The 25,998-nt window shown below is 38.7% G+C and overlaps 1 protein-coding gene across 5 annotated transcripts in view; it reads left to right on the top strand.

The window, feature by feature from the left end:
• The window catches only part of STAT4 (signal transducer and activator of transcription 4), a 126,767-nt gene that overhangs the window by 96,691 nt on the left and 4,078 nt on the right, over positions 1-25,998 (top strand). For 4 of the 5 annotated variants that reach the window (XM_004576967.3, XM_058664740.1, XM_058664737.1 and 1 more), the window contains 12 exons: positions 369-461; positions 3,381-3,440; positions 3,732-3,749; positions 3,836-3,929; positions 5,720-5,764; positions 17,582-17,665; positions 19,123-19,221; positions 22,503-22,638; positions 24,183-24,232; positions 24,455-24,549; positions 24,843-24,979; positions 25,323-25,514. In XM_004576967.3, the coding sequence (XP_004577024.1) occupies positions 369-461; positions 3,381-3,440; positions 3,732-3,749; positions 3,836-3,929; positions 5,720-5,764; positions 17,582-17,665; positions 19,123-19,221; positions 22,503-22,638; positions 24,183-24,232; positions 24,455-24,549; positions 24,843-24,979; positions 25,323-25,514 (1,103 nt within the window). The remainder of the gene's footprint in view (positions 1-368; positions 462-3,380; positions 3,441-3,731; positions 3,750-3,835; positions 3,930-5,719; positions 5,765-17,581; positions 17,666-19,122; positions 19,222-22,502; positions 22,639-24,182; positions 24,233-24,454; positions 24,550-24,842; positions 24,980-25,322; positions 25,515-25,998) is intronic. The other variant, XM_058664738.1, reaches the window with a different exon arrangement.

The raw sequence follows: 25,998 nt of genomic DNA, 5'->3' as shown, positions 1-25,998 counted from the left end.
GGGATTTCTTTGTAACTACATTTCTCAGACTATTTTTGTGTGCTTAGATGCTCATCTAAAAGGGGAAAATAGTCATTTATAACAGAAATGCAAATATTAGACCAAAATTGGCATGAAATTTATCTGTTTAATATCGTAGGTGACGCAAGTATAACAATCATTTTCTACTGTTGCTTAGGGACAGTGTTTAGTCATTTTCCTATCTCATGGTGATTATTTAAGAGAAGTCATTAGATGATGTGGATTTAACGGAGGTTTGAAACCCTTTGAAGTGTAGAAAATGTGGACTTCCTGAGAGGACAGCATCCTGTTCATCAGTGAATCCCATCTGTGCTTTCAGATGACACGTTTCTTTCCTTTCCATCTAGCTCATTTGTGGTTGAGCGACAGCCATGCATGCCCACCCACCCTCAGAGGCCGATGGTCCTTAAAACCCTCATTCAGTTCACTGTGAAACTCAGGTAGGTCAGAGGGGTTCTGTGGTCTTATGGGTTTGTGGAGCAGCAGCTGTGTAACCAGACCTCCCCTCTCTCCTTGTGCTTTACATTCAGGTGGTCAGTGTTGACTACCTAGCACTGAGCTTGTTTAGACACCCACAGGGTGAAGGCAGGAGCCCTGCTTGTCAAGAGCAAGAGTTTGCGGAGTATGAAGAGGACATGAGGGGTGTCTGCACAGGATATGGGATCATTGTATCAGGCACAAGATATAAATGAAGTGCGGTGAAGGCTGATTTGAGAGAAGGCTGGAGACACTGGGGATGGAGAAGTGCTACAAGAGTGAGACAACAGAAATTGTGGCATGCTGAGTCTGTTTTGTGACAGTGTGGAAGGGGGTCAAATAGATTGGAGAGCACAGATTAGGATAGATCATGAAGACTTTGGGTATCATCTCCAGAACTATTTTCTACATCTTCGTGCCACTACTTAACTGCCTGCTTGTATTTACCAAAGAAATTCTCAAGGCTGCAATTTTCAGTAGCTCTTCACTAGATACCTGATTTAAAGATATATGACTACTATGCTCTAGCTGCTTTGTTTTTTCTGTGCATTGATCTTTTTCAATAGCATGAGCAATCAAGCTTTCCCTAATGGCATTTGTAACAATGAGCTTAAGTTTTTATTTTTGAAGATGTCCATTGTGCCTCAAATCCAAAGGCCTGAAGCTTTAAGCTATTGATCACTAACTCACCTCTGGAAAGTCGAAACCACAGATGAATACAAAAAGAAATGCTAATGTTATGCTAGAGCACAATTTAGGGTCCTGTGATAAGGACAGTACTACTGGAACTCCATTTGAAAGTGAAGGTATTTCTTTTCAGTTTACATTTCCAAGATCCTAATTAAAATGTTTAATCAGATTTTTGTGAGTTTAGCGCCAAGACTTAAGAATTGAAACCAAAAAGCAGAAGCCATTTTAATTTTTTTAAAATTTCTTTCTTCTCCAAGTTTCTTTCCTCATTCCTACATGGCTGTATAAATTAGCAACGGAAACAACAGAGAGAAACGGAGTAGACAGGTGGTTGGCATCCCACTTTTCATAGAGACTTTCCTATAGATGATACAGTAAGGTTCAGATGCTCTCTGAAACTAAAGGGAGAGCTCAGTAGGGACCACTCAGCAGAAGCTTCCCGGTGGACAAGTCTCTGGCTCACTAGCCGCATCTATACTTTTGGCACTAACAGCCTTTATTATCTAGTTTAGAGAGTCTGGCTTACTCTTCCACATGACTGTTGGGTCTCCATCCTTCATCTCTGATCTCTGTTCCCCAATGTCGTGATAGATGATCATTTATATAGTAGTATTTCCCCTAAAACTCCTCTCTATCAAAGCATTGCGTGTACTTACTTCAAGGAAAGAGTGATGGCACCAGCATGGTGGCTTAGCAGGCTAATCTTGTTAAGCCACCATCCTCTATGGATGCTGGTTCGTGTCCCAGCTGCTTCACCTCCAATCCTGGTACCTGCTTATGGTCTTCTCAGTAAAAGGAGTAGAAGATGGCCCAAGTCCATGGACCCCTGTATCTGTGTAGGAGAGCCAGAAGAAGTTCCTGGCTCCTGGTTTCTGGACTAGACTAGCTCTCTGGCCGTTGTGGCTATTTAGGGAGTAAACCAGTGTCTGGAAGACATCTCTCTCTATCTCTTTTCTTCTATTGCTACAACTGCTGCTGCAACTTCTCCCTGTAACTCTGCCTTTCAAATAAAAAATAAACCTTTTCTTAAAGAAACAAATTGTTATTCTAAAGTTTAATCATTTGTTTGAACTTTGGTCTTTTTTTAAATTATGAACATTTTTTGCTGCTACTTAATGACAAGGTTTTAAAGGTTACAATGTATTTGAACTGAGATTTTTCACATTCTACAGCAAGGACTGGCGTTTCTCAGTATAATCACCATAAAGTCATCATTATTAAAATATTTAGTTGTGCCAAATTCACAAATAGATTTTTTAATAGTATGAGGATAAAATTTAGCCATAATAATAGAAAATTGGAAAAATGTTACTTATATTTATAGATTTCATTCAAATTTGAGATTTAACATATATATTGTATATATATGTATTGTATAAGTGAGAGAAACGTGCATATTTTATGTATGTATATGTGTATATGTGTATACATTATTTATGTATATGTTGTGTATATATATCTATTATGTATATCTGTGTACACAATATGTACATGCATATTCCTAACCTGGCTAGTGTACAAGGTTGCTTTGAAAATTCATGGAAAAGCAAAATTAAAAGATAAATTTTATTTGGGTACAAAAAAATGAATTTCATTAGTGCATAATTTTTTTCTTTGATAATGCACATATTCCAAGAACTTTTTTAAAAAGTTTATTTTACTTTCAAGGAGATACAGAGAAAGGAATGGAAAGAGAGATCTTGCATTTCCAGTTCGCTTCCTATTTGGCTGGCAGGAGGCAGGAGCTTCATTAGGATCTCCCACTTGATTGGCAGTGGCCCCAACACATGAGCATCATCCGCTCCTTTTCCCAGGCCTTTAGCGGGGAGCTGGACCGGAAGTGGGGCATGTGGGACACTGGCATCGCAAGCAGCAGCTTTACCTGCCACGCCACAATGCCAGCCCCTCCGTGAATGGAGATTCCTCTGTTTGACACACATCAACTGAAGCAATATGGAGGCACTTTCCAAATGTTTTTCAATGATAGCAAGTGGCTGATGTCAGCATGAGAAACATGGCAAACAAAAAGGGAATTGTACATTTTTAAAACGCATTGACTTGTAACTGGAGATAACAGAAGCTTTCTGCATATTTACTGCCATGAATATATAAAAATGTATGCTTCAATATGAAAATATGAAAATGAATATATTTATATTTATGTTTTATTATTTATTGATGTCTCTTTACAGACTGCTAATAAAATTGCCAGAACTAAACTATCAGGTAAAAGTGAAAGCATCAATAGACAAGTAAGTTTTCTAATTTCATTTTGAGAAGTGAAAATGTAAAAGGTTTTAAATGAATAGTCCTTATTTCCCAGAATGATTTGAAACTTTTAAACTTTCTGTTCTGATGTTCCATGTCAGTGCACTTCAAATATTTGGTTTTAAAGTTAATTTACAAGAGCCCAATCAAGACATGATGTTAAAAGCTTTACTATAAAAACTTGAAATTGTGTATACTATCCTTGAAAATACCATAGAATACTTTTCCTAGAGCTAATACACACCAAATTTTAAAGAGTATTTTTGGCTTTACAGGAATGTTTCAACTCTAAGGTAAGGTACTTTAACTTTGTAGAGTTTTTTGCTTTCCTTATCAATACTGTACCCGTGACCATGTAAATAGCTAAGATTTCCTCTAGCAATCGAAGATTTGTCCTTTGTGGAACTCACGTCAAAGCCATGTCCATTGAAGAATCCTCCAATGGGAGTCTCTCGGTAGAATTTCGACATTTGGTAAGTTTGACAATAAAAATCACAGTGGCTTCCCCTTCTCCTGCCCAGATTGGATACATCTTTTTCAGTAAGCCTTATAATCCAGTGTATTTTATTTGTCACTGTTTCATACATGAGATCAAGAAAAACATGTCATCTGTGAAAAACAAAAATGGTACACATCACACTGAACTCAGAAGCTGTGACTTCACAATGACAGTGTGGTATCTAGGACACAAAATAGTTGCTCAATATATTTTTATGATACTGACAAAGTTAATTCATCTCATGTTGAATAGGCATTCCTGGTTTCATTTGCAAAATCTCCCCCAAGGAGTGATAGCTAATAGTAACACATGTAACTGACAGCATTTCTCATTTTAGAGGACAGCAGGAAACGGGCTGTTCCAGAGTCGGGCAATTGTGCGGTTTGCTTTGACATGTCTAGAAAGCTCTGACCCAGCCTCCTCCTCTTGCTGCTTGGTTTTACCACTTCCTTTTGACCTAGAGTTCTTTTCCTGTCCTTTTTCTTTTTCTTTGCATAGTTCTTAGATTCTGAAAGACCTTATTGCTATTCTTGCCAGAAACAAGTTACTTCTCTGGCTTATTGATTTAACAAGTACCTCACCTGAATCTTGGGGCACCACTGAATCAGCCTCAAAAGATCCACTAAGATGAAATTTTTCCCAGTTAACTAAGAGATACCTGCATACATAAATTTATGCTAGTTTTAGATTTGTGTGAGTTTCAGTATTGAAGAGTACAGTTTTTAATTGAATCCCTCTTGTTTGAGACTACTAAATAAATAAAATGTAATAGAGAGTCATGACTTTGTAACTAGCACTCCTTGGTTAAGCTCATTTCCCATCCTCAACAAACTTTTTCAAATATGGGCAAAGTTTGGCAAATAAGCGGTAAGAGCTCTTAACTTGGAGGTGTCTTTCTTACCCCAAAAAGTCACATGCATAATGAAGGACAGGGAACATACCAAAAATGTGTTAGGTTTCTATTTCAGACGCTATGAGATATAAAATAATAAAACCTTAGTTTTCAATTCTACTCACTTTCTGTAAAGCACTTTGACATTTATTATGCATAATAACAATTGATTTTTTAATACAAGAATAGATGAAGTAGAAGCAATTTTTAATGATTAAAAATCGCCTGTATTACCAACACCCTGATATAATGCAATTAGCAACCTTATTTTTATGGTTTAGAGATTTCTAAAAATAAGATACATACATCTGAATATATTTCATAGTGTGATCAAATGGTACACAATGTATATGATTTGCTCTATTTTCCATTCGGTAATCTGTATCCTGAACATTCTTGTGGCAGTAAATCTTCCACTATAATGCCACTCAGTAACTTATTTTGCCGAAGGACACATTGCCTGAATTTATTTCCCAAGCCCTCCGGTTGGACTCAGTTTCGTAGAGACTTAGAATCACACTGGCCACAGGTTAGCTAAAATAACGCTTTCCAGACACAAGTTCTGAATAGATTCCAAAAGATCCCAGCATGGTTTTCTTTTTCCAAAATGTTGGCTGAAAAAGCAGTCATAATGGTATGTCAACTTGCTCATTTATCTAACTGGGAGTTTCTAAAGTCTCATTCTGTGAAGTGAAGCCAGAAACCCCTATCTGCTGAATGTAGACAGTCGGGCCAGGTTTCTATGAGTTACAGGTGGAGTTCCTGTCCTGGAAGTAACTACAGACAGCAAAATGGTGACCAGTAGGTGTGCTCACCTAGATGTGTGGCTGACAGTGCTCCTCCATCTAAACACTGTTGTTTCTTATTCACAGCAACCAAAGGAAATGAAGTCCAGTGCTGGAAGTAAAGGAAATGAGGTAGGAAATAATCATATTTTACTTTTACTATTCTCTTGAACAGCTTGATTTATTTAAAATTCAACCATGCTTTTCTGGTTAGAAACATAAAGACCAATAACCACAGACAATATGGGGGAACATTTAAAGGTCAAAAAATACATAGGATAGCACTTTACAAAGAAAACTGCTATTAGCAGTTTGCTATGCATTGTTCCAGTCTTTGTATGTGTTATTTTTTAAAAAGACTTTATTTCATAGCCTACTTTTTTTCCAAAGCAATGCACGACTGAACAGCTTCCATGAATTTAAATACTCTTGAAGAACATGATTTAAATTGACCACATTAAATTGCATGTTAGAGGTATTTTGTAATTTCTTTGATCAGTTCTCTATTATTACAAAGTATCTTAAAATCACTTCTGTTCCCACTGAGATAAGGTAATGATCAAAAATCATGACACATTATGTGAAAATCGTTAAGTTAGGAAAAAAAGCTTATTACTTTGTGGTGTCAATTTCTTTGCCCTTTAAGGTTTGTGTTTCACCTGATGGGTTGAATAAAAAATCAACTGATTTAGTTCACGTACTTTCATTCATGTCCATGTGCAATGGAATGACCCATTCCTGGTTTGCAAGTGACCTTGGAGTCCTTTGTGGAGTTGTCATGGAAACTAGGGCATATATTTGTATTTATGATCTGTGTGTTTGAGTTTATGCTCTGAAAGTGACTAAAAATGCTCTGATGGAGAATACTGGTGAGTTTTTGTTCCTCTGTCAGAATAGGAACACCTGACACATGCTGCCTGTATATGTGAGATATGTAACAGTTAAAAAGCAGTAACTCTTACTTCTGTATGCTTTGTGGAGACCCAAGCTCCTGTGAGGAAGACATTTGTAGTCACAGCTTTTTATGAGAAATATATTTAAGTATTTAGAAGACAACCTTTTATAAATCAAGCATCCACTAATGTCCTTTCTTATCACAATCTTGAAACCACGAAGATCTATCACAAAAACCTTCAGACCCTACCACATTCCCCTCCACAAATTATGGCCTTATTTGCGTCTTAAAAATCAATTGCCAAATACCACATCCCTATCAGTGATGGGTCCAGTTCCAAGGGCTGACGCTGTCCTAAGCAGATCTCTGCAGTAGGATTTTTAATTTAAGGACACTCTAATAAATCAGTGGGAGAGATTCTTTCCATCATGGAGAAGCCTATACCGGTTTTCTGAACTCCCTAGTTTAGTACATTGCAGATGAAAGCCCATTACACTATCCCACTATAGAATTTTGACCAGCTATTTCCTACAACTTCCATCCTTGAATTTTATTTCTGTGTCTGAACAAAGCATGATTATTCTGAGGTTCCCTTAAGCAAAATCACTTAAATGGAAATAAATCTTAAGAGCTCAGCTCTATCAGGGCATTGTCATTTTTACAACAGCAAAATCCAAGTTTTCACTTGATTTCCCCAGCAACGGAAATCGAAGTAAATCACTCTCTACTGTATACTGTCTCATTAACACTATCTACTTATACTGCCTTAAATTTATTTCCTGTTATTTTCCAGTTAATAACAAAATCGTATGGTCACATCAGAATGATTTTATTTCTTCCCCTACTCTTTTTTTTTCCAGGTCTGCTAAAGCAGGTCAATTTTATTTTCAGGTATTCCTTGAGCTCCCCCTGTTGACAAAATTTTAGTATGACTTTTCAGACAAACCCAGGCAAGAATCTTGTGTCCAGTATAGGAACAATTGACCAAGTCACAAAGTGTGTGAATGCAACTTTTTGTTGTTGTTGTCATTGTTTTCATTTCATACCTGTTGTTGACTTTGTTTCGTGACTTCTCATTTAAGGGAATATATAGTGATGGCATAGTGGAGACTATCATATCCAGATGTGAAGATACAATGCAGTATGCATCCCTACTTCCACATCAAAGATGGACTCCAAATGAAACTGTTGGATACATCTAGACAATGGGATGCTGGACTATCTGACTTTGTGCTAGCGATGTCGGGGCACACTTAAATAACAGACTCAGGGAATCATGACTCCTTATGAAGGACTATACTATTGTAATAATATGGGGAAAATAAATTGGGGGATGGGGCGGTGGGGAGGAAATTTCAAATCCTATGGAATTGTACCATAAAATTAAAAAATAATAAATAAGTCAGGGACTTGGGTAATGATAACTGAGGGAAGACAGTAAAGGAGGGCAGGACAGCTGGTGACAAAATTGAGTCCATAAAACCATGGAGTCAGGGATTGCAGGAACTAATTTCAGGAGAATGAGAAACTAGAATATATTAACTTCATTTTCAAATTCCAGAAATTTGCTGTTGTTCACAGCCTGCAAGTAACTTGTTTAATAAATTCTCATTTGATATGTTTAGGGTGTCTCAGACCCTAGCCTCGATTTGTGTAATTCCTGAGACAACACTAGAAAGGCTGTTATTAGTCAGATATTTCAGTTTAAGAGACTGAGGCCCTGGCTGGCCACTTAACAGCTGGTGGTGGGAATGGTGGTAGTCTGGATCCCATGTGCCTGCTCCTGGCTACCATGCTCTGCTGCCTGTAAGAGCCACAAATCTTTCCTGGGTAGGGTCTGAGAGGTTATTACTCCTCCTTGACCCCCTCACCTTTTTATCCCACCCCGTTTATCTCCCAAAATGTCCACACTTGAGTAGTGGATTCAAGCCAGAATCCTCACACACGTGAGAAGGGGTTTAAATACTTCCTCGGAAAATGTTGACTGCTCCCTTAACTGTCTTCCTTCATATCTCTCGTATGCTTTGACGGGGTCACTGAGTTGGGCTCATGCTTCTTGTAAGCAGATTGCCCTGGCTGCAGTCCACTTCTCCACTCTAACACCCAGCTGCCTTACCCATAGAGTGGTGCTGATGTCACTCTACACTTTCTAGGGTTGTTGTACTCACCAAGTGAGATGATGCATGCGGATGTTTGCAGTGGCTCTTATGGACCAGCCTTCCCTATTGTATGTACATCTGTGAGAAGCGGGTATTACACTCGGAAACTGGCTTTAGAAAGTGGCAAGTGATTCAAGACAACTGCTGATCCTCATTCTCTTGTGCCCACATGCTCAATTCTTGACCCTTTTTGAGGGACCTAGGACAACTACCTTTTCTGGTTCCAGTTCTCTGACACCTCAGATCATCATTTATGTGTGCCCTTTTATGGAATCCATAGAATCTCTGCTATCTCCCCACCACACACACACAACTTTGGATTTCTCAGTTCTGCTATTGTGGTCATAGGAGTTTGGGTCAAATACTTACCAAATGATTAAGAACATACCAGCATGTCATAAATGGTAGTTTCCCCTTAAGAAAACTGCCTTAGATTTCCAGCATCCTGTGACCGACTTTGAGATTACCCAAAAGAGATGACCTTTAGGAATGGGGAAGAGAGGAAGTTACACAAAACCCATCCTGTTCTCGTAAGATCCAGAAAGACCAGCAAAGTGCCTTGGAAGCAACCTCTGCATTAGGGGTTGGTGGAACATGGAACTCTGGCCCCTTACCCTGTCGATGTCAACTTTGTTTCATGTACTTAAGAAATGGGAAACTGGGTGGGAAATGTACCTGCAAGAATACGCTCCAGGCTTAGAAACAACTTGAAGCCCATCAGACCAGACAATTTCTGAAGCTCGTCAAACAAAGATTCTACATTCCCCTCCAGAAACACAAGTGGCAGGCTTTCGATGTTTTTAAAATAAGTTTTTAAGAATTTGTTTTGAAGTTTTTCTATACCCCTTGACAAACCTATAAACAGTGTCACAAAATTGACGGTAGCAACCACTGCATCTTTGTCCCACTTTTGTCACTCTCTCAGAACAATCCCAGTGGCCTGTCCAGGAAGCTACCATTCTCTCCCTGTAAAGTCAACTTCCTTGGGAAGGCACCTTGCCCTGGGGGTCCTTATCTGGGCAGGAGCAGGCTCAGAGAGTGATTATTTAAGTGGGAAAACTCTTTGAAAAGGGAAGCTGCAACTGCAGTCTCCCAGGTTTGCTCTGTGTCAGTGGTCTTTCACTGATAAATGACGGTTTTAGCCACCGACTGAGGTGTTAGGTAATTTTGTTTATGTGGTGGAAAGTCATGAAGCACAAAGAAGCTATTAGTGAAGCCTGGGTGACTTGATTTTCATTTAACAAAATAGCCAAACAGATGTTCTTTCAAGGTTCAGTGTTTTCAAACACAGACACACTACTCACACTCCAACTAGCTCTAAAATTCTCACAGAAACCTTCTGAATTCACTTTAGGAGTTACAATACTTCTTAGTAGGAGAAATCAGTGCAAGAATATCACCACAAATAGGCTTTTTAGAATGCCATATCAGTCATACTGAAGTTTTTTTATATGCTAAGCACAGTTGTCATTTCACAATTTTTTTCTGACTAAAGACTGTCTTTCATGTTTCTGTACCATTTCCCCTCTTCACATTGCTTCACCGCATCCCGCCCAATGACCGCCACAGAATATGTGCTCTATAGATATTCATTAGATGAACAGATTATTTTCATTGTTTTCTATTCCACTTATTTTTTTCATGTGCAGCATTATCATAAATTATGGCTTGCTGTGAAATGAGCAAGAAACTTGGATGAGAATCATCTTTATCCCTGTCATGCTTTTACTTAATGGAGGTTTGCTTTCAAGAGCCAGAGTTATTTGCTCCTATATTTTAAGTTTCCCAGCTGTCTGCTTAGACACTGAAAAGAGGGGGGAAAATAATATAGAGGTATCTGAACCTTTTATGGGGTGTACATTTTTTTCCAGATGAAGACCCAGTTTAGTTATTTAGCTGTTTTTCCAGTTTCTTAGCAGAATGTCCAGGTGCAATGCAGTCAAGGCAGTTATAATATTCAGTATCATATAATACATACATATATATAAGCATGTATATTTTAAATCCTTAATCATCTTAAATCATTAGAATGGTTTTTATTACTGCTATTAATGTGTCATATCTATGATATTTCCCCCGATATCTAAGGATTATACTCTGGGAGTATGAAATTGGATAATTCTAGCTTGAACTACACCAATAACATGGAAGTTACGTATCAACTCCCAGAATACTTGGGACCAGAAATGTTTTTGTTTTCTTCTTTTTTCCAATTTTGGAATATTTCTATAGTTTCGACCACTTAAGCATCACAATTCCAAATGTCTGCAGTCAGAAATTCTCCAAAATCTGAAACTTTTTAGACTTCATATAAGTGTGCTCAAAGTTTCAGATTGCCACTGGGGATCACTCCAGCCTTCACCAAATCCACACCTCTCTGGAAAACAAGGATTGGGACTCAGAGTTTCAATCTTCTAATAACATGGTTGATTCCCTCCTGGTATCCTAGTACCATCTATAAGCCCACCAGTAGCCATCTAATTAGAAGATAAGTGCCCCTATCTCCCAGCAAATTCCAAGGAATTTAAGAGTTCTGTATCAAAAGCCAAGACCAAAGATCAAATAATAAAACAGAAGAATTTCATAATACCCTTAATCTGCCTCTGGAACCAAGAGTAGAGATCAAATTCATGCTTCTTATTACACCACAATAAAATAGGATCCCATATTCAGAAGGTTTCCTTGGCCTTCATTCACCTTTGACTCTCCTTACAAAGAAAAGATTTCTGTGTGGTCACAATGAGATGCTTGTTCAACGTTTAGGACTCCAGAATCCCTGTCCCTAAATACGCCAGATCAACGTCCAATTGAGAGGCCTCTTGTCCAGGTCTGGTCTCCCAAGCACAGATGAAACCACCAACGAAAATTTTTCTAGCCTCAGCGATGGGGGAGGGGAGGCCTATGGACCACACTAATCATATGAAGTCTTTCACAGAGCTGAGAGAGAAGGAGATGGGTAATGTGCCAGGATGGCCACTTTTTTTTTTTAATTTTTGAAACTTCTGGAACGGGAACAAATTTCACTTATCTCATATATACAGAATTAAGAATATATGGTACTTCCCACTCTGCATTCCTTTCTCCCTTATTCCCAACCCTTTCTCCTCCTCCTAATTTTCTAATTTTTACAATGACACACTTTCAGTTTACTATCACAAGCTTAACCTTCTACTAAATAAAGAATGTATTAAGTAGTAAGTGGAAAAGTCACTATTCCTCAAGATTATAGACAGGGGTTATAAATAATAATAAAATCTCACAGTATCACTTTTCCTCATATACTTTTTTTGTTCTTTGTGTATTAGTTATCAAAAATCCAGAAAAACATATTGTTCTTTTGGGGATCAACTTATTTGACCAAGCAAAATGCTTTCCAATTACATTTTTTGTTACAGAAGACAGGATTTCCTTCTTTTTAAAAACTGAGTAATATTCCATTGTGTGGAATATTACTTTATTTCTTTATCTAATCATCAATTGATGGACATATCTGGGTTGATTCCATATCTTTGCAATTGTGGGTTATGCTGCTACAAACATGAGGGGTTTTCAGGGAATTCATATGCTGATTTAATGTCTTGGGATTAATTTGCAAGAGTGGAACTACCATGTCATATAGTAAATCTGTTTTTAGATTTCTGAGGACTCTCCATACTGTGGAATGATTGAGCTAGTTTATATTCCCACCAACAGTGGATTAGGATGCCTTTCCCTCCACGTTCTCGCCATTTGTTAAGTTTTTATTTTTGGATCATAGCTATTCTAACTGAAGTAATGTGAAATCTCATCATAATTTTTATTTGCATTTCCCTGATAGCTAGTGATCTTGAGAATTGTCTGTTAGCCATTTGTATTTGTATTTCCTCCTTTGGAAAATCCATATTCATACTCTTGGCCCATTTCTTAATTGGATTGCTATTTTGTTGTTGGGTTTCTTGAGACACTTCTGTATACAGGATATTAATCCTTCATCAGATGCACAATTTGCAGATCATTTCTCCTACTCTGCCAGTTTCTGCTTCGCCTTTTTGAGTGTTTCTTTTGCAGTCTGGAAGCATCTTGACGTTATGTATTCCTTTTTGTCTATTTGTGCCTTTATCGCCTGTGCGTCTGAGGTCTTCCCTAAGAAGTCTTTGGCTATGCCAGGGTTTTGCAGTTTTCTCCATTTTCCTCTAGTAATTTGATTGTTTCAAGTCTTGGATTCCCCAAACCACTGTGAGTTGATTTTTGGATATGCTTTAAGACTCCTGTCTTATTTTGTACATTTTTCTGTATAGTTCTGATTTTCCAATACCATTTGGTAAAGAAATTGTCCTTTCCCCAGGGAGTGATTTTAGCTCATTTGTCAAAGATTAGTTGTTTGTACAGGCTTAGATTGATGACTGGGACCTGTATTCTGTTTCATTGGTCAACATGTCTGTTCTTGTGCCAGCACCAATCTGTTCTGATTATAATTGCCCTGCAGTATGTCTTGAAATCTGATATTGTGATGATTCCAGCTTTATTTGCATTGCTTAGGATTGGTTTAGCTATTCAGGGTCTTTTCTGATTCTGTATGAGTTTTAACATCATTTTTTCCAGATCGGAGAAAGAGTATCTGGCATTTTGATTGAGATCATATTGAATCTATAAATTGCTCTGGGCAGTACTGACATTTTGATTGTATTAATTCTCTCAATGCATGAACATTGAAGATTTTTCTGCCTCCTTTTTCTTTCCATGATTTTTTTTAAAAACTTTTTATTTCTTTTTTTATTATTATTAATTACATTGTATTATGTAACACAGTTTCATAGGCTCTGGGATTCCCCAGCCCCTTTCCCTTCCCTCCCCCTATGGTGGATTCCTCCACCTTGTTGCAGTATTACAAATCAAATTCAGTTGAGAGTCTTTCATTGCAAGCATATACCAAGCAAAGAGTCCAGCATCTAATTGTCCAGATACATTCAATGGTTTCTTGGGGAGATCATCTCTGGTCTGAAGGTAGAGCTGGCAGAATATCATCCAAGAAAAAAACTTTTTATTTCTTACGATGTTTACATAATTGACCAGGGTAGAAAGGGTAAAGACTAAGGGAGAGAGGGTGAAAACATTGCTTCCAATTTTTCCCTTTCTTCCTCCTGCATCTGAGGGGAAGGGTGAAATTAGGGGAGAAGCCACACCCAGACCCCCAGCTGCCCCAGTACCCAGGGATGGGGAACGGCCCCCTGATGTCATCCTAGGGTCCACGATGTGGAGCATGCTCCAAAGGTTCTGCTCAAGTGGTTTTGATAGTTCTGAAATGCTGTCGATTTCCCTGAATCAGGATGAGAAAATCCTTTCAAGGTCCATTTGTTGACACAGGTCCTCCCCAGCGTCTCCATTTGGCCAGATAATTGCTGTCAACGCTTGTGTGTGGGTTAGTTGACCAATTTATGCTGCTCTCCCTTCTCCGCCATCACACCAGGCATCCTCTGCAAGTCCAAGTGGACTGCCATATCTTCCATGTTTGGGCATGCTGTCCACTACCTTCACCACTTAGGAGACACAGTTCTGACACATGCACTCCACAGTCAGACCACAGATCCTACAATTCTCTCCATGGTTAGCTTTCTGAGTCCAGCAGTTCAGTTGTGAGGATCCCCACAGAAACTTTGTCTGAGGTGATCCCAAACCTGACTCTTGTGTGTGCTTTTATATGTATATAGAAAAGCTATTGATTTTGGTGTGTTAGTTTTTTAAAAAATATTTATTTTGAAGGATTGAATTAGGGACAGACAGACAAGTCTTCGTTCTGCTGGTTCACTCCCCAAATGGCCACAACAGCCAGGACTGGGCCAGGCTGAAGCCTGGAGTTGCGAACTTCTTCTGAATCTCCCACATGGGTGTAGGGGCCCAACCACTCAGGCCATTCTCTCCTCTTTTCCAGGCTATTCACAGGGAGCTGGATTGGAAGCAGTGAGAACTCAAACCCATGTTTGATGTCAGTACTATAGGTATAGATGAAGTCACTACACCATAGTGCTTGCCCATGTGTGTTGATTTCATATCCTTCTACTTTGCCAAATTTTTATGAGTTCTAATCTTAGTGGAGTCCTCTGATTTCCTTTTGTATAGATAGGATATATTACAGAATGGTTTTGTCAATACCACCATATTCCTATGGGACTTTGAGCAACTAAAATCTGACTTATGTGAAAGCTTTGTGTGAAGGGAGTAGCCTAACCCATCTTTAACCATTTATTAACTTGGTTTCGGGCCCGGTGTGGTAACCTAGTGGTTAAAGTCCTTGCCTTGAATGCACCAGGATCCCAAATGGGTGCCTATTCATATCCTGGTTACCACTGCTTCCCATCCAGTTCCCTGCTTGTGGCCTGGGAAAGCAGTAGAGGATGACCCAAAGCTTGGGACCCTGCACCCACATGGGAAACCTTGAATCTGGCTCCTGGCTTTGGATTAGCTCAGCCCCGGCTGTTGCGGTCACTTGGGGAGTGAACCAGCAGAAAATCTTCCTCTCTGTCTCTCCTCCTCTCTGTATATCTGACTTTCCAATAAAACTCAATAAAATATTTTTTAAAAAGGTTTATTAACTTAATTTATACTGGCTAAATATTTAGACACATGGTATTGAGTCTCCATCTGTGCAATTGCCTGAGGCATCTCAAATGCTCTCTGTGGGTCTATTTCATCCTGAATTCTATTCAACTCAGTGGCATGTGAAAGGCACCCATTATTGAGCATAAAAGGAAACTGTAGTCTCTTTAATTGTCCTGGGGTAAGCACTCTGTCCCCCCCACCCCCAATAGGACAATGTGAATTTTAGTTTAAAAAAAAAAAAACTGTTTTGTTATTGTTGCTGGTAAATTTGCTACCTAAACACTAAATCTAATCCTTGACCAAAGAAAACAATGCATTTCAGAATTGGGAAAGTTGGGGAAAGTGAACTTGGCTATTTAGTGTGTTGATCTAGCCAAAGGATGGAGAGGAATTTTTCATTTTCCACTTCTTGCTAGATAACAAACCCCAGGTTTAATGCTTTATTGGCAGTAATGTCTTCCCGTTGGGATTGTTATTCTTGCCATCATGTTAGACTGCTGTTTACTTCTTGTGTCTTAATTCAAATAGATCTCCCTAAGTTCCCAGATGACCCTCGAATCCTCCCGAGTTTGAGTTTAAATACTTCCAGTTCTTCTTCACATGTTCCCAGGGTTTATTTTGAAAACTGTTTTATCTTTACACCTCCAAAATTTTTACATCTTTTTGTGTGACTACCTGCCATGTGAATCCACCACTTTGAGAATAATTGCCTTCCAAATCCCACGCAGAGTCATTGTTACAGTGCAAAATCCGATTCCACAAGGCTGGGGATGAAGCCAGAGAGTCTGCTTTTCTAACAGGCTGTTAGATGGTGATTATTGCTGCTGCTCGCAGGCATAGCGAGGTGTGCTGTAGGATTTCATCAGCGGAAAGTTTCAGTTTTCTCTCCCACTGCTTCCCACTCTCCCCAGAAGTGATTTTTTTTTTAGTTACAAATACTGATATTCCTTTGTTTTAAAAGTTTTATATATTTAACTCTTAAAATATTTCTAGAAAAGGTTAAGCTTAACCTATACACATTACCTGCAATCTTCATAACATCACAATGTAACACTTTTAGTTGTTAGTATATTATTTACATTACTATCATTATGTATAAAATAGTTAACAACTGAGCCACATAGAATACTATGATAATACTTCCATTCATTCTTCTACCATTTCTCATTTTTCCTGGATTTAATAGTTGCCTTGAGGTCTCTTAGCTAATTTATTTTATATACTTGTCACTAAAGAGACCCCAGACTTTCCGTTAAAATTAGGAAAAACTTCATAATACAGTCAAACACCAATCTATGAGTTTCTTTTTCTTGGTAACATCCCTTTGGAGATCCTCCATGATCTTGCTCCATCATGGCTGGTTGGCCGTTAGTGTAAAATTGTTGTTTTTATTTTCTTTTTGAAATTTTATTTCACCATTATCTTAGAGTCCTTCTTCTTATATATATTGATAAGCTTTTCTTTATAGGAAGGATTGTACCCATTCCTTCCTATAAACAGTATGTAATTCTTATTTGGTTATGTCTTTTGTGTTACCTCTACTCCATTTTCTCTCCTTTTTTTTCTGTAACTTTTGTTAATTGTTAAAGTTCACTCATTAAATCCCTATCTTTTCTGTAATTTCTTGTTCCTATGATTTCTAGGCAAAATCCTCTCCTCTACTTCCAGTCCTCATATTGACTTGCCTGCTTATCTTATTATATTTTTAATAATTCGTTATTATCTTATGATCATTTCTTTCGATAACATTCTTACTTCACTGATATAATATTGCTATCTGTGGCTTTTAAAAAACATAAGAGCTTTTTAATGGGCATTTTCAAATATGTACAAAATGAAAGGAAAATTGATTAACTCTCCAGTTATACTTCACCTAACTTCATCAATAATGAACATATTTCCTGATTTTTATATATATATATACATATATATAAAACCTCTTTTTCACCTATGCACATATATTTGTAAGATTCCTAAATTCCAGGTAACATGGCTTTTCACTCATTAATGAAGTATCTCAAGAATATGAAAGTTTCAAAGTAATAATCATAATACCTACAATACAGAAAAAATAACTGGTTTCTTAAAATTTTTTCTTGATAAAACCCATTTTCTTCTAAAATTTTAATTTTACATTTTGTGTTTATAATGTAATAATTTCATGACTTCTCAAACTCTGTATAATTGTTGAAATAGTTGCGAATGGGAATGCAAGTGTTTGGAAAGCATTTGCTTTAAGAGTTTATTATCTGTTTCAGAAACAAATTTGCATTAGGTAAGAAGTGTGTATAAGACAACAGTTTCTTTCCCACCTTCTAGGGCTGTCATATGGTGACTGAAGAACTCCATTCCATTACATTTGAGACACAGATATGCCTCTATGGCCTGACCATAGATTTGGAAGTAAGTGTTTCAATGAACATGTTCTGTGCTTACTAATAACATTTACAGGAATAGGTTGGCATTTGTAATGGACATTCACTGTTTCAGATTTTAAGTACATTTCCTGTATTTTAACTTATAAAAACACCATTTAAAACATTCACTAAACAGTTAACATGCTATTCTGGTTAAACACAAATGGCAAAATCTAATAGATCTCATGAATTTGATTTATGTTGAATAATTTGTTGCCAGGTTTCATTTTTGCTTGTTTATTTTCTGGGACTTCTTAAGTCATAAATAATCCATAGAGAAAAGAGTATCCTTGGTCTGTTTTATATAATATGCATTATATTTTTAAAAATTCAACTCACATATAAAATTTTCTCAGAAAGTTTCTGTAGCACAATAAACAAAGACAAAGGATAGGAACATTAACAGTACATTATTTTGATTCTTTTACATCAGTTTCCATGAACACAAAGAAATAAAAACTTCAGATTAGATTGAACATGATTGCCTTGAAGGCAGGAAACCAATGATGCCTTGTTTGTCATTCTATTGCTAGAACCTATTGCATGCCTCTCATATAATACACACTCCATATTTGTTAAAAAAAAAAAATAAGCAAATGGGTTGTTTGAATGAGTAAACACAATTTCATACTCCCTGAACATGATCCTATTTGTGGAGTGTGTGTGTATGTGTATATATACATATATATATATATGTGTGTGTGTATATATACATATATGTGTGTGTGTGTGTGTGTGTGTGTGTGTGTGTATATATATATATTTGCTTTTACTCTTTTCATCTTGCTACATATAAGTGCCATAGTAAAAATTTTCGTGGAGTCCTCCTCACTGCCTTTCCCTCAGCCTCTGTTTGCGTGACCTGGCGATTTCCCTGACACAGGAATCAGCTGTCTGTTCTCGGGCAGGCACTACTGTCAGCTGATTAGTTTTTCAGTCTGGTCTGTGAAAGCGTGTTTATTCTAGAAGGTGGTAAACCATGGTACCAACAGTCTTCAACCATGTGCTACAACAGACCACGGAGCTCTGTCGCCCACAGTTCATCTTGATATTTTTCACATAAAAAACATCCAGTACTTATGTTATTGGGTTTTAGGTCATAATTTAAATACACTGATTCCTTCCAGAGGTAAATTTAAAATTCAGTTCCTCAGTGTAACTTAAATCAGCCTTGTTGATTGCATTTGAGATAGTATATGTCATAACATAAACATGTGATGTCAGGGGAGGCTGCCTTACAGAGCTCTCTGAAAGAATTCCAGTTCTTCCTTCCTCATGCCCTCTGGGGCCAGAAAGTTCCCTGCCTTCACAAGTCATTCTTGTGGTTAGGACACTGGATTAGAAGAGTAAGGCTAGTTTAAGACAGCCCTGTAGAGGAAAATGTAAAAGATGAGATCAGTAAGGTAGAACCTCCTGTAATAAACTTTTCTTCTTTTGAACCAGACCAGCTCATTACCTGTGGTGATGATTTCCAATGTCAGTCAGTTACCTAACGCCTGGGCATCCATCATTTGGTACAATGTGTCAACTAACGATTCCCAGGTAGAGTGTTCTTGTCTCTTCTCCTTTAATTTGTTTTATTATCAGCAGAACCCATCTGTGTGCATGTTGGATGTGTTCTGGCCTTGTTTTATTTCTAGTTTGATTCCTCTTCAGTCACGTTTAAAGTGGTATGTAATTATAAAAGGCATAGAGAGAGGCAGAGATAGAGAGACAAGGAGGTAGAGAGCTCCCATCCTGAGGCTTGAATGCACTAAAACCAGGAGCCCAGAACTCCACCCAGGTCTTCCTTGTGAGTAGCTAGGAGCCAACCATTTGAGCTATCACTTGCTGTCTCCCAGAGAGTGCATTATTAGCAGGAAGGTGGTTGGAAACAAAGCCAAGATGCAAATGCAGGCATTCCTATGTAGAACACAGATATCCCAAGCAATATCTTTACTGCTGTGCTGAATGCCCGCGTGTAAAGTAACATGTTATCATGTATATGGAACCCAAGACAGTTCTGGCTTGCTGACATGACAGGTATTTGTTATTTCTGAGGAGAGACTGGTTTGCTCCTAACTGTGCCTTCACAGAGAGTTCTAGGGCCATGTAGACGGGGGGGAAATTCAACTCAGAAATTGGTAGTGTGATAGCTGTTGGGATCCAAGGCCCGCATGTGGCATAACTGCTTACGTTGAGACTTGGGATGCCTTTACCTCATATCGAAGTGCCAGGTTTGAGTCCCAGTTTCTCTGCTTCCAGTCTAGCTTCCCAGAATGCACATCCTTGAGGCTCAGCAGAAAATGGCTCAGATACTTGGACCTTCACACCCACAACGCAGACCTTGATGAACGGCCTAGCTCCTGTCCTGGCCTTGCCCTAGGCATCTGGGGAGTGAGCCAGTACCTGACAGTCTCTCTCTCTCTCTCTCTCTCTCTCTCTCTCTCTCTCTCTCTGCCTCTTTCCCCTCCCCCTACTCTCCTCTCAAATAAAATAAAAATTAAAAATCAAAATATTTTTAAAGCTTTATTTTTTATTGGAAAGTCAGATTTATAAAGAGGAGGAGAGACAGGGAGATCTTCTGTCTGCTGGTTCACTGCCCAAGCGGCTGCAACAGTCAGAGCTGAACCAACCCAAAGCCAAGAGCCTGGAGCCTCTTCCAGGTCTCCCATGTGGATGCAGGGTCCCAAGACGTTGGACCACCCTCAACTGCTTTCCCAGGCCACAAGCAGGGAGCTGGATGGGAAGCGGGGCTGCCAGGATTAGAACCGGCACCCATATGGGATCCCGGTGTGAGCAAGGTGAGGACTTTAGCTGATAGGCTACTGCACTGGGCCCTCAAAATGTTTTTGAAACTACTATTGGTCCCACGTTCTTCACATAGTCTCATCCATAAAGGTAGAGATACTGATTTCAAATAAATAACCAGAGTCTTCATCCATCTTGCCAAGCTATACTCAGGCAGCATGTATTTCTTCGTGGATTATATGCATTTCTTCCATCCTGGACATCAGCTGGGTTTTAATGCCATCTGGTGGTTATTGAAGATACTGACCAGAAGTTGGCCCTAAGTCACAGCAAGCAGGGAACAGATGCTCTTGTAAGACAGCCAGGAAAGGGAGTGGCAAAATATTTGAATTAGCACTTTCCCTGTTCCCCTCATATAAAAACTCAGTGTGTTGTCCTGGAAACCACCAAGGTCTAGAGGAAATAGCTCACATGTAAACAACATTTCTTCTTAATTCAAAACAAACATTCCCTCCAAAACAACTCTTTTATCATCAAGTTTAAGAGAAAAGAGCAGAATTCAGTAGAGAATATGCCTGGCCTTCAAGGCCAAGAACAGCCAGTGCCTCTGAGATGAAGTACAGTTCCTCTTTGGAACCTGCACACATTCAGTTTTCCTTCCAGTCCCAGGGCAGGGAAGGAGAGATGGCACACTTCTCCGTCCTCCAGCCTCGACGCACAGCCTGACACCTCGCTTTCTTCAGCAGCCTTCTGTAAGGATGTCACCATAGGCTCACTCACCACTGTAGACTTGCTCAGCTCCAGGATGAGAACATCTGAAGATGGACACACACATATATTATATATACAGTTTCCAAAGCATAGATTCACAACCCAGTCATCAAACCAAGTTGAACAACAAACTGGTTTCTCCTGTTAATTCTATCGTATCTTGAAAACTCAGCTCTTACACCTTGAGCATAATCTGTGCAGGTCACTTATCCAGAAACAATTCTTAGCTGCAAGGAAAACTACCTCCCTAGAAATTCTTTGTCTAACTTCCCTTCCCTTCCTGTCACACATTAACGCGGAATGCTGTGTCCTCTTTCCACCTTCTGAAATCTCTTGCTGTCCAGCTTGGCTCCTGTTCACCAGCTGCCTCCTCCAGGAACGACACTCAATTCCTACCTCCTTTTAGAGGTTCCTTTCTTACTTCACATCTGTTCTTGGAATTTGGTGTGAAGTCTTCTGTTCCATACACCCAGTTTCTGACAGATGACCATACAGAATAGATTCCTATCTAGAGCAAAATAAGTATGCATAAGACAAAGACTGGAGTTAATCACAAATAAATATCCTAGAACCACCGTCCTTAGGCTGGGATTTAACTATCTCTTGTACTTTCAGGTGGTCTATCTGGTCAAGGAATAATCAGTGCCAACCCATGGTAAATCCATTAGATAACACGAACAATATTTAATATGAGTGTTATTTCAGAAGCAAATATCTGTCCAGTTATTTGTTGGGAAGTGTTAAATGCATATGAATTGCTTGATAGTAGTCCAGGAAAAGTTAGAGATGGCAAATACTTCTTTTGAAAAAGGTGGAGTCTTTTATTATCTTACCCTCAAGGAACAGAGGGACCTTTAGTGAAAGAATTAGTGTTAAGAGAACAATAGCAGCTGGACTTTGGCCTACCTGTTAAGATGTCTGCATCCTACATCAGAGTGCCTAGGTTAGATTTCCAGGTCTGATCCCAATGCCAGCTTCCTGTCACTGTGGACCCCGGGGAGCAACAGGTGATGTCTGAAGGAACTGGGCCACTAACACCCATGTGAAAGATCTGGATTGAGTTTCCAGCTTCCAAGTTCAGGCTGACTCCCAACCCTGGCCATTCCACAGGCATTTGGAGACTGAACCAACAGATGGAAGATCTCTCTCTCTCTCTGCCTCTTAAGTAAATAATAAAAATTAAAGCAAGAGTGGGATGAGAGGATATTTTGTATTCATTACTTAGATGGATCTAAAAATTGTAAATTAGGCATCCTATAGACTGAGTTACTGTATTCTCAGTGTAGTTAACAAGCATAATCACCCTCATTACTCCATTTCAGAATTTGATTTTCTTTAATAATCCTCCATCTGCGACTTTGAGTCAACTCCTGGAAGTGATGAGCTGGCAGTTTTCTTCTTATGTTGGCCGTGGCCTTAATTCAGATCAACTCAATATGCTGGCTGAGAAGCTCACAGGTGAGCCCTGGTAGATACGGAGACTTGCCGCTGTTTTTGCCACTCAGGTGTTTTAAGAAAACAGGATGATATCTCAATCATTAATTACAATGAACAGTAAGTCTATTGAGTGCCTCTTATGACACCGGGCATAGAGTTAAGTTCTGTATTACTTTTAATTGTCACAAAATTTCTTCAGGGCTGCCATTATTCTACCCAAGTTAGAGATGAGGGTACTGAAATACAGAGGCCGAGGGATTTGGCCACAGCATGACTGCTACATAGCACAGCCAAGTCACAGGCCGGGTCTGCCAAGTTCTAAAGCCCCTTTTCTTTCCATTCCACACTCCAGTCCCCTATGCATTCTTAAACCATCATACTGAATATGATGTGAAGCATTCATGGTGCCTTGATCTTTCTTCCTCATCTCTCAGTTGACATTAGCCAAGTAGAGAATGGCATATCCCTTCACCAGGTCCAAGACAATTCAATAAAAACTGTAAACTACCTAGGTAATATTTAATTCTACATAGCAAGAAATTTATAGCTTTGACTGAAATTTTTAATGTTTATCAAATAGTCATTGACGTTACATATGCCACCCATAGTCTAAGGTTTGTCTAATAGAGTTTAAAATGATATCTGTATTTTGACAAGACTGAGGTGAGTACACTTAGCACCCCTAGAAGTGTCTATTTGGATCTGATATGTTTCTAGTTTACAGGAGAATCAAAGAAGTGTTTGAGTAGCAGCAATAGAAGCTCATGTGACTTACACTCTACTTACATATGACACTGCGTTGCTTGCCAGTTGCACCTGTTACCTGATTAATAAGTGTCTAAGTAATGTTTCAATGCATTAAAAAATTTACTTAATGTGAACATCTTGTGGGCCTTATTTAATTCATAAATGACAATAGTAGACATTCAGTAAATCTTTTAATGAATGAGTAAAGCTTTTTAATATATAGTATAAATAGCAACCATAACTTTTCAGGTCTTTATCAAATTATCCTAATAATTTCCTTAAAGATTTATGTAGATTCTCCTGTGTGCTTTTACTGTTCTGGATCAAAACAGCCAATGACAACTAATTACCTAAAGACACTCTAGTTCATTCTTTTTATCTGAATAGAGGGGTCTGTTGGTAATGTGGCTGCAGCTAACTTATACAAATTTATTTTAAAATGCTTATTCACAAGCATTAAGCTGTTCTTACTGTCTCTTATATGGGTCATGTTTGTGTCCATCACAACTTTTCCTACATTCTTAATTCCTAGAGTGTCCTCCCTCCCTGCCTCTGACAAATTGCATCCTACCTGTTCTCAGAGCTTCCCAAAGCCATTGTTATCTCCTCCATCTAAAAGCTTCTTCTCTGGAGAGCAACTTTCTTAGGAGAAAGGCTGATACTTTTCATTTCTACTGCACCTAGCACTCCATACACTGTGAACTCATAGCAGACGCTTAATGAATATTTATAAGGAAGGGGAGAAATCTAAATTGAAGAAATAACTGAAAAGTCTTATTGTTGGAATAAAGCATGTCATTTTTTTTCTCTCTTTTTAGTCCAGTCCACCTACAGTGATGGTCACCTGACCTGGGCAAAGTTCTGCAAGGTATGAATGGAAGGAAACACTTTTGGGGTCCTTTGTAAAATCTAATACTCCCTTTAACCCTCCCTACCATTTACCTAGGGAGCTGAGGATTCCCAGAGAAGGATGTGTTTAAAAGAAAGTGAAGTGTTCACTTTAACGAAAAGTTCTCATTTTAGAACTTGAATGAGTCTATCAATGTTACTAAAATGACCATGATCTGAATGTGCTTGTTCATTGTAACAGGAACACTTGCCTGGTAAATCATTCACCTTCTGGACATGGCTTGAAGCAATCTTGGATCTAATTAAAAAGCACATTCTTCCCCTTTGGATTGATGGGTGAGTTACTGGTTATGGTTTCCCTGTCAGTTAATTATGTCCTTTTTTCCCATCTTGTTTTGTTTTGCTTCCTTTTTTCTTTCTAATTTAGGTATTTTTGGTGCCCCGGGAATCAAAATAGTTTGTTTCTGACATTCTTCTCAGAGTGCCAATATTTATATCTGCAGATGAGTGGTCCAGGTAGCACTGACTTAATGATACCCAAAGCAAACTTCAGGTGTGTTCTATGTGAATGAAAGAAATGCAAATGCTGCAACAATGATCAAGCCAAACTATGCACTGTTCTGTTTTAGGTATGTCATGGGCTTTGTCAGCAAAGAGAAGGAACGGCTCTTACTAAAGGATAAAATGCCTGGGACCTTTTTATTACGATTCAGTGAAAGCCATCTTGGAGGCATAACTTTCACCTGGGTGGACCATTCTGAAAATGGTACATGCTCATTACTGTTTATGCATGTGAATTTGGCGTTCCTGAGTGTGGTCACTGAGATTTCTGTTTTCGTGTGTGTGTGTGTGTGTGTTGACTTGCTTTCCCACATGTTCAGTGGCTTTGAATATTAGCTGTTGCACTGCCCCAGCACGGGGTACAGTGAGTTGTAAAAGCCTGAGAATCGGCATCTCTCACGTGCTTGATCTGTACTGTCCCGACTGCAGGGCGTGTGGCGTTGCTTTCTAATTGTGACTGAGGACAGTCTAGGCAGGAAGAATGCCCACAAAGAATGTCAATGAAAACCTGGATATCCTTCCAATTACTGTGTTTTGTTTTGTTTCAGGAGAAGTGAGATTCCACTCTGTAGAACCTTACAACAAAGGCCGCTTGTCTGCTCTGCCATTTGCTGACATCCTTCGAGACTACAAGGTTATTATGGCTGAAAATATTCCGGAAAACCCTCTCAAGTACCTATATCCCGATATTCCCAAAGATAAAGCCTTCGGTAAACACTACAGCTCCCAGCCGTGCGAAGGTTAGGATGTTTTTGTTTAATTTCTTCCTTAACAGCATGGAAAATAACCTCATCTTGAAGCAAAGTAAATGAAGTTCCTCTTATGTTTGCTTTGATCTTTGAAAGGTTTAAGGAACATGTGGTGGTCAAAGACTTAGAAATGAAGTGGTTTGTCAGCAGTTTCCGCAGAGGAACTGCTGGGCTGTCTGATTGGCAGATTGACACTCAGTAGCTGAGTTACACTTCACCATGGCCATGGAGGTTTTTCACAGCCACTTACAGTGCTTCAAATTCCTCTCTCATAAAAAGGAGTGGCTTTGACTTCACTTTTATGATTTGGAGGAAAGGGCAAAGAAAGAAAAGGTAATGATTTCATTTAAAGGCATTTGTATTTTGCCAACAAGCTACGGGGCTTGTAAGTTTTCTATTTTTTATCTTGCTGTCTTGTTACAATGTAGAGTCTATTTATTCATTTGCCAGGGAGCCTACCAGGAGTCTGTATTTC

This window comes from Ochotona princeps, chromosome 5 (assembly GCF_030435755.1).
Source record: "Ochotona princeps isolate mOchPri1 chromosome 5, mOchPri1.hap1, whole genome shotgun sequence".
NCBI lineage: Eukaryota > Metazoa > Chordata > Mammalia > Lagomorpha > Ochotonidae > Ochotona > Ochotona princeps.
Note: the sequence above shows the minus strand (reverse complement) of the source record. Positions and strands in the feature narration are given on the sequence as shown.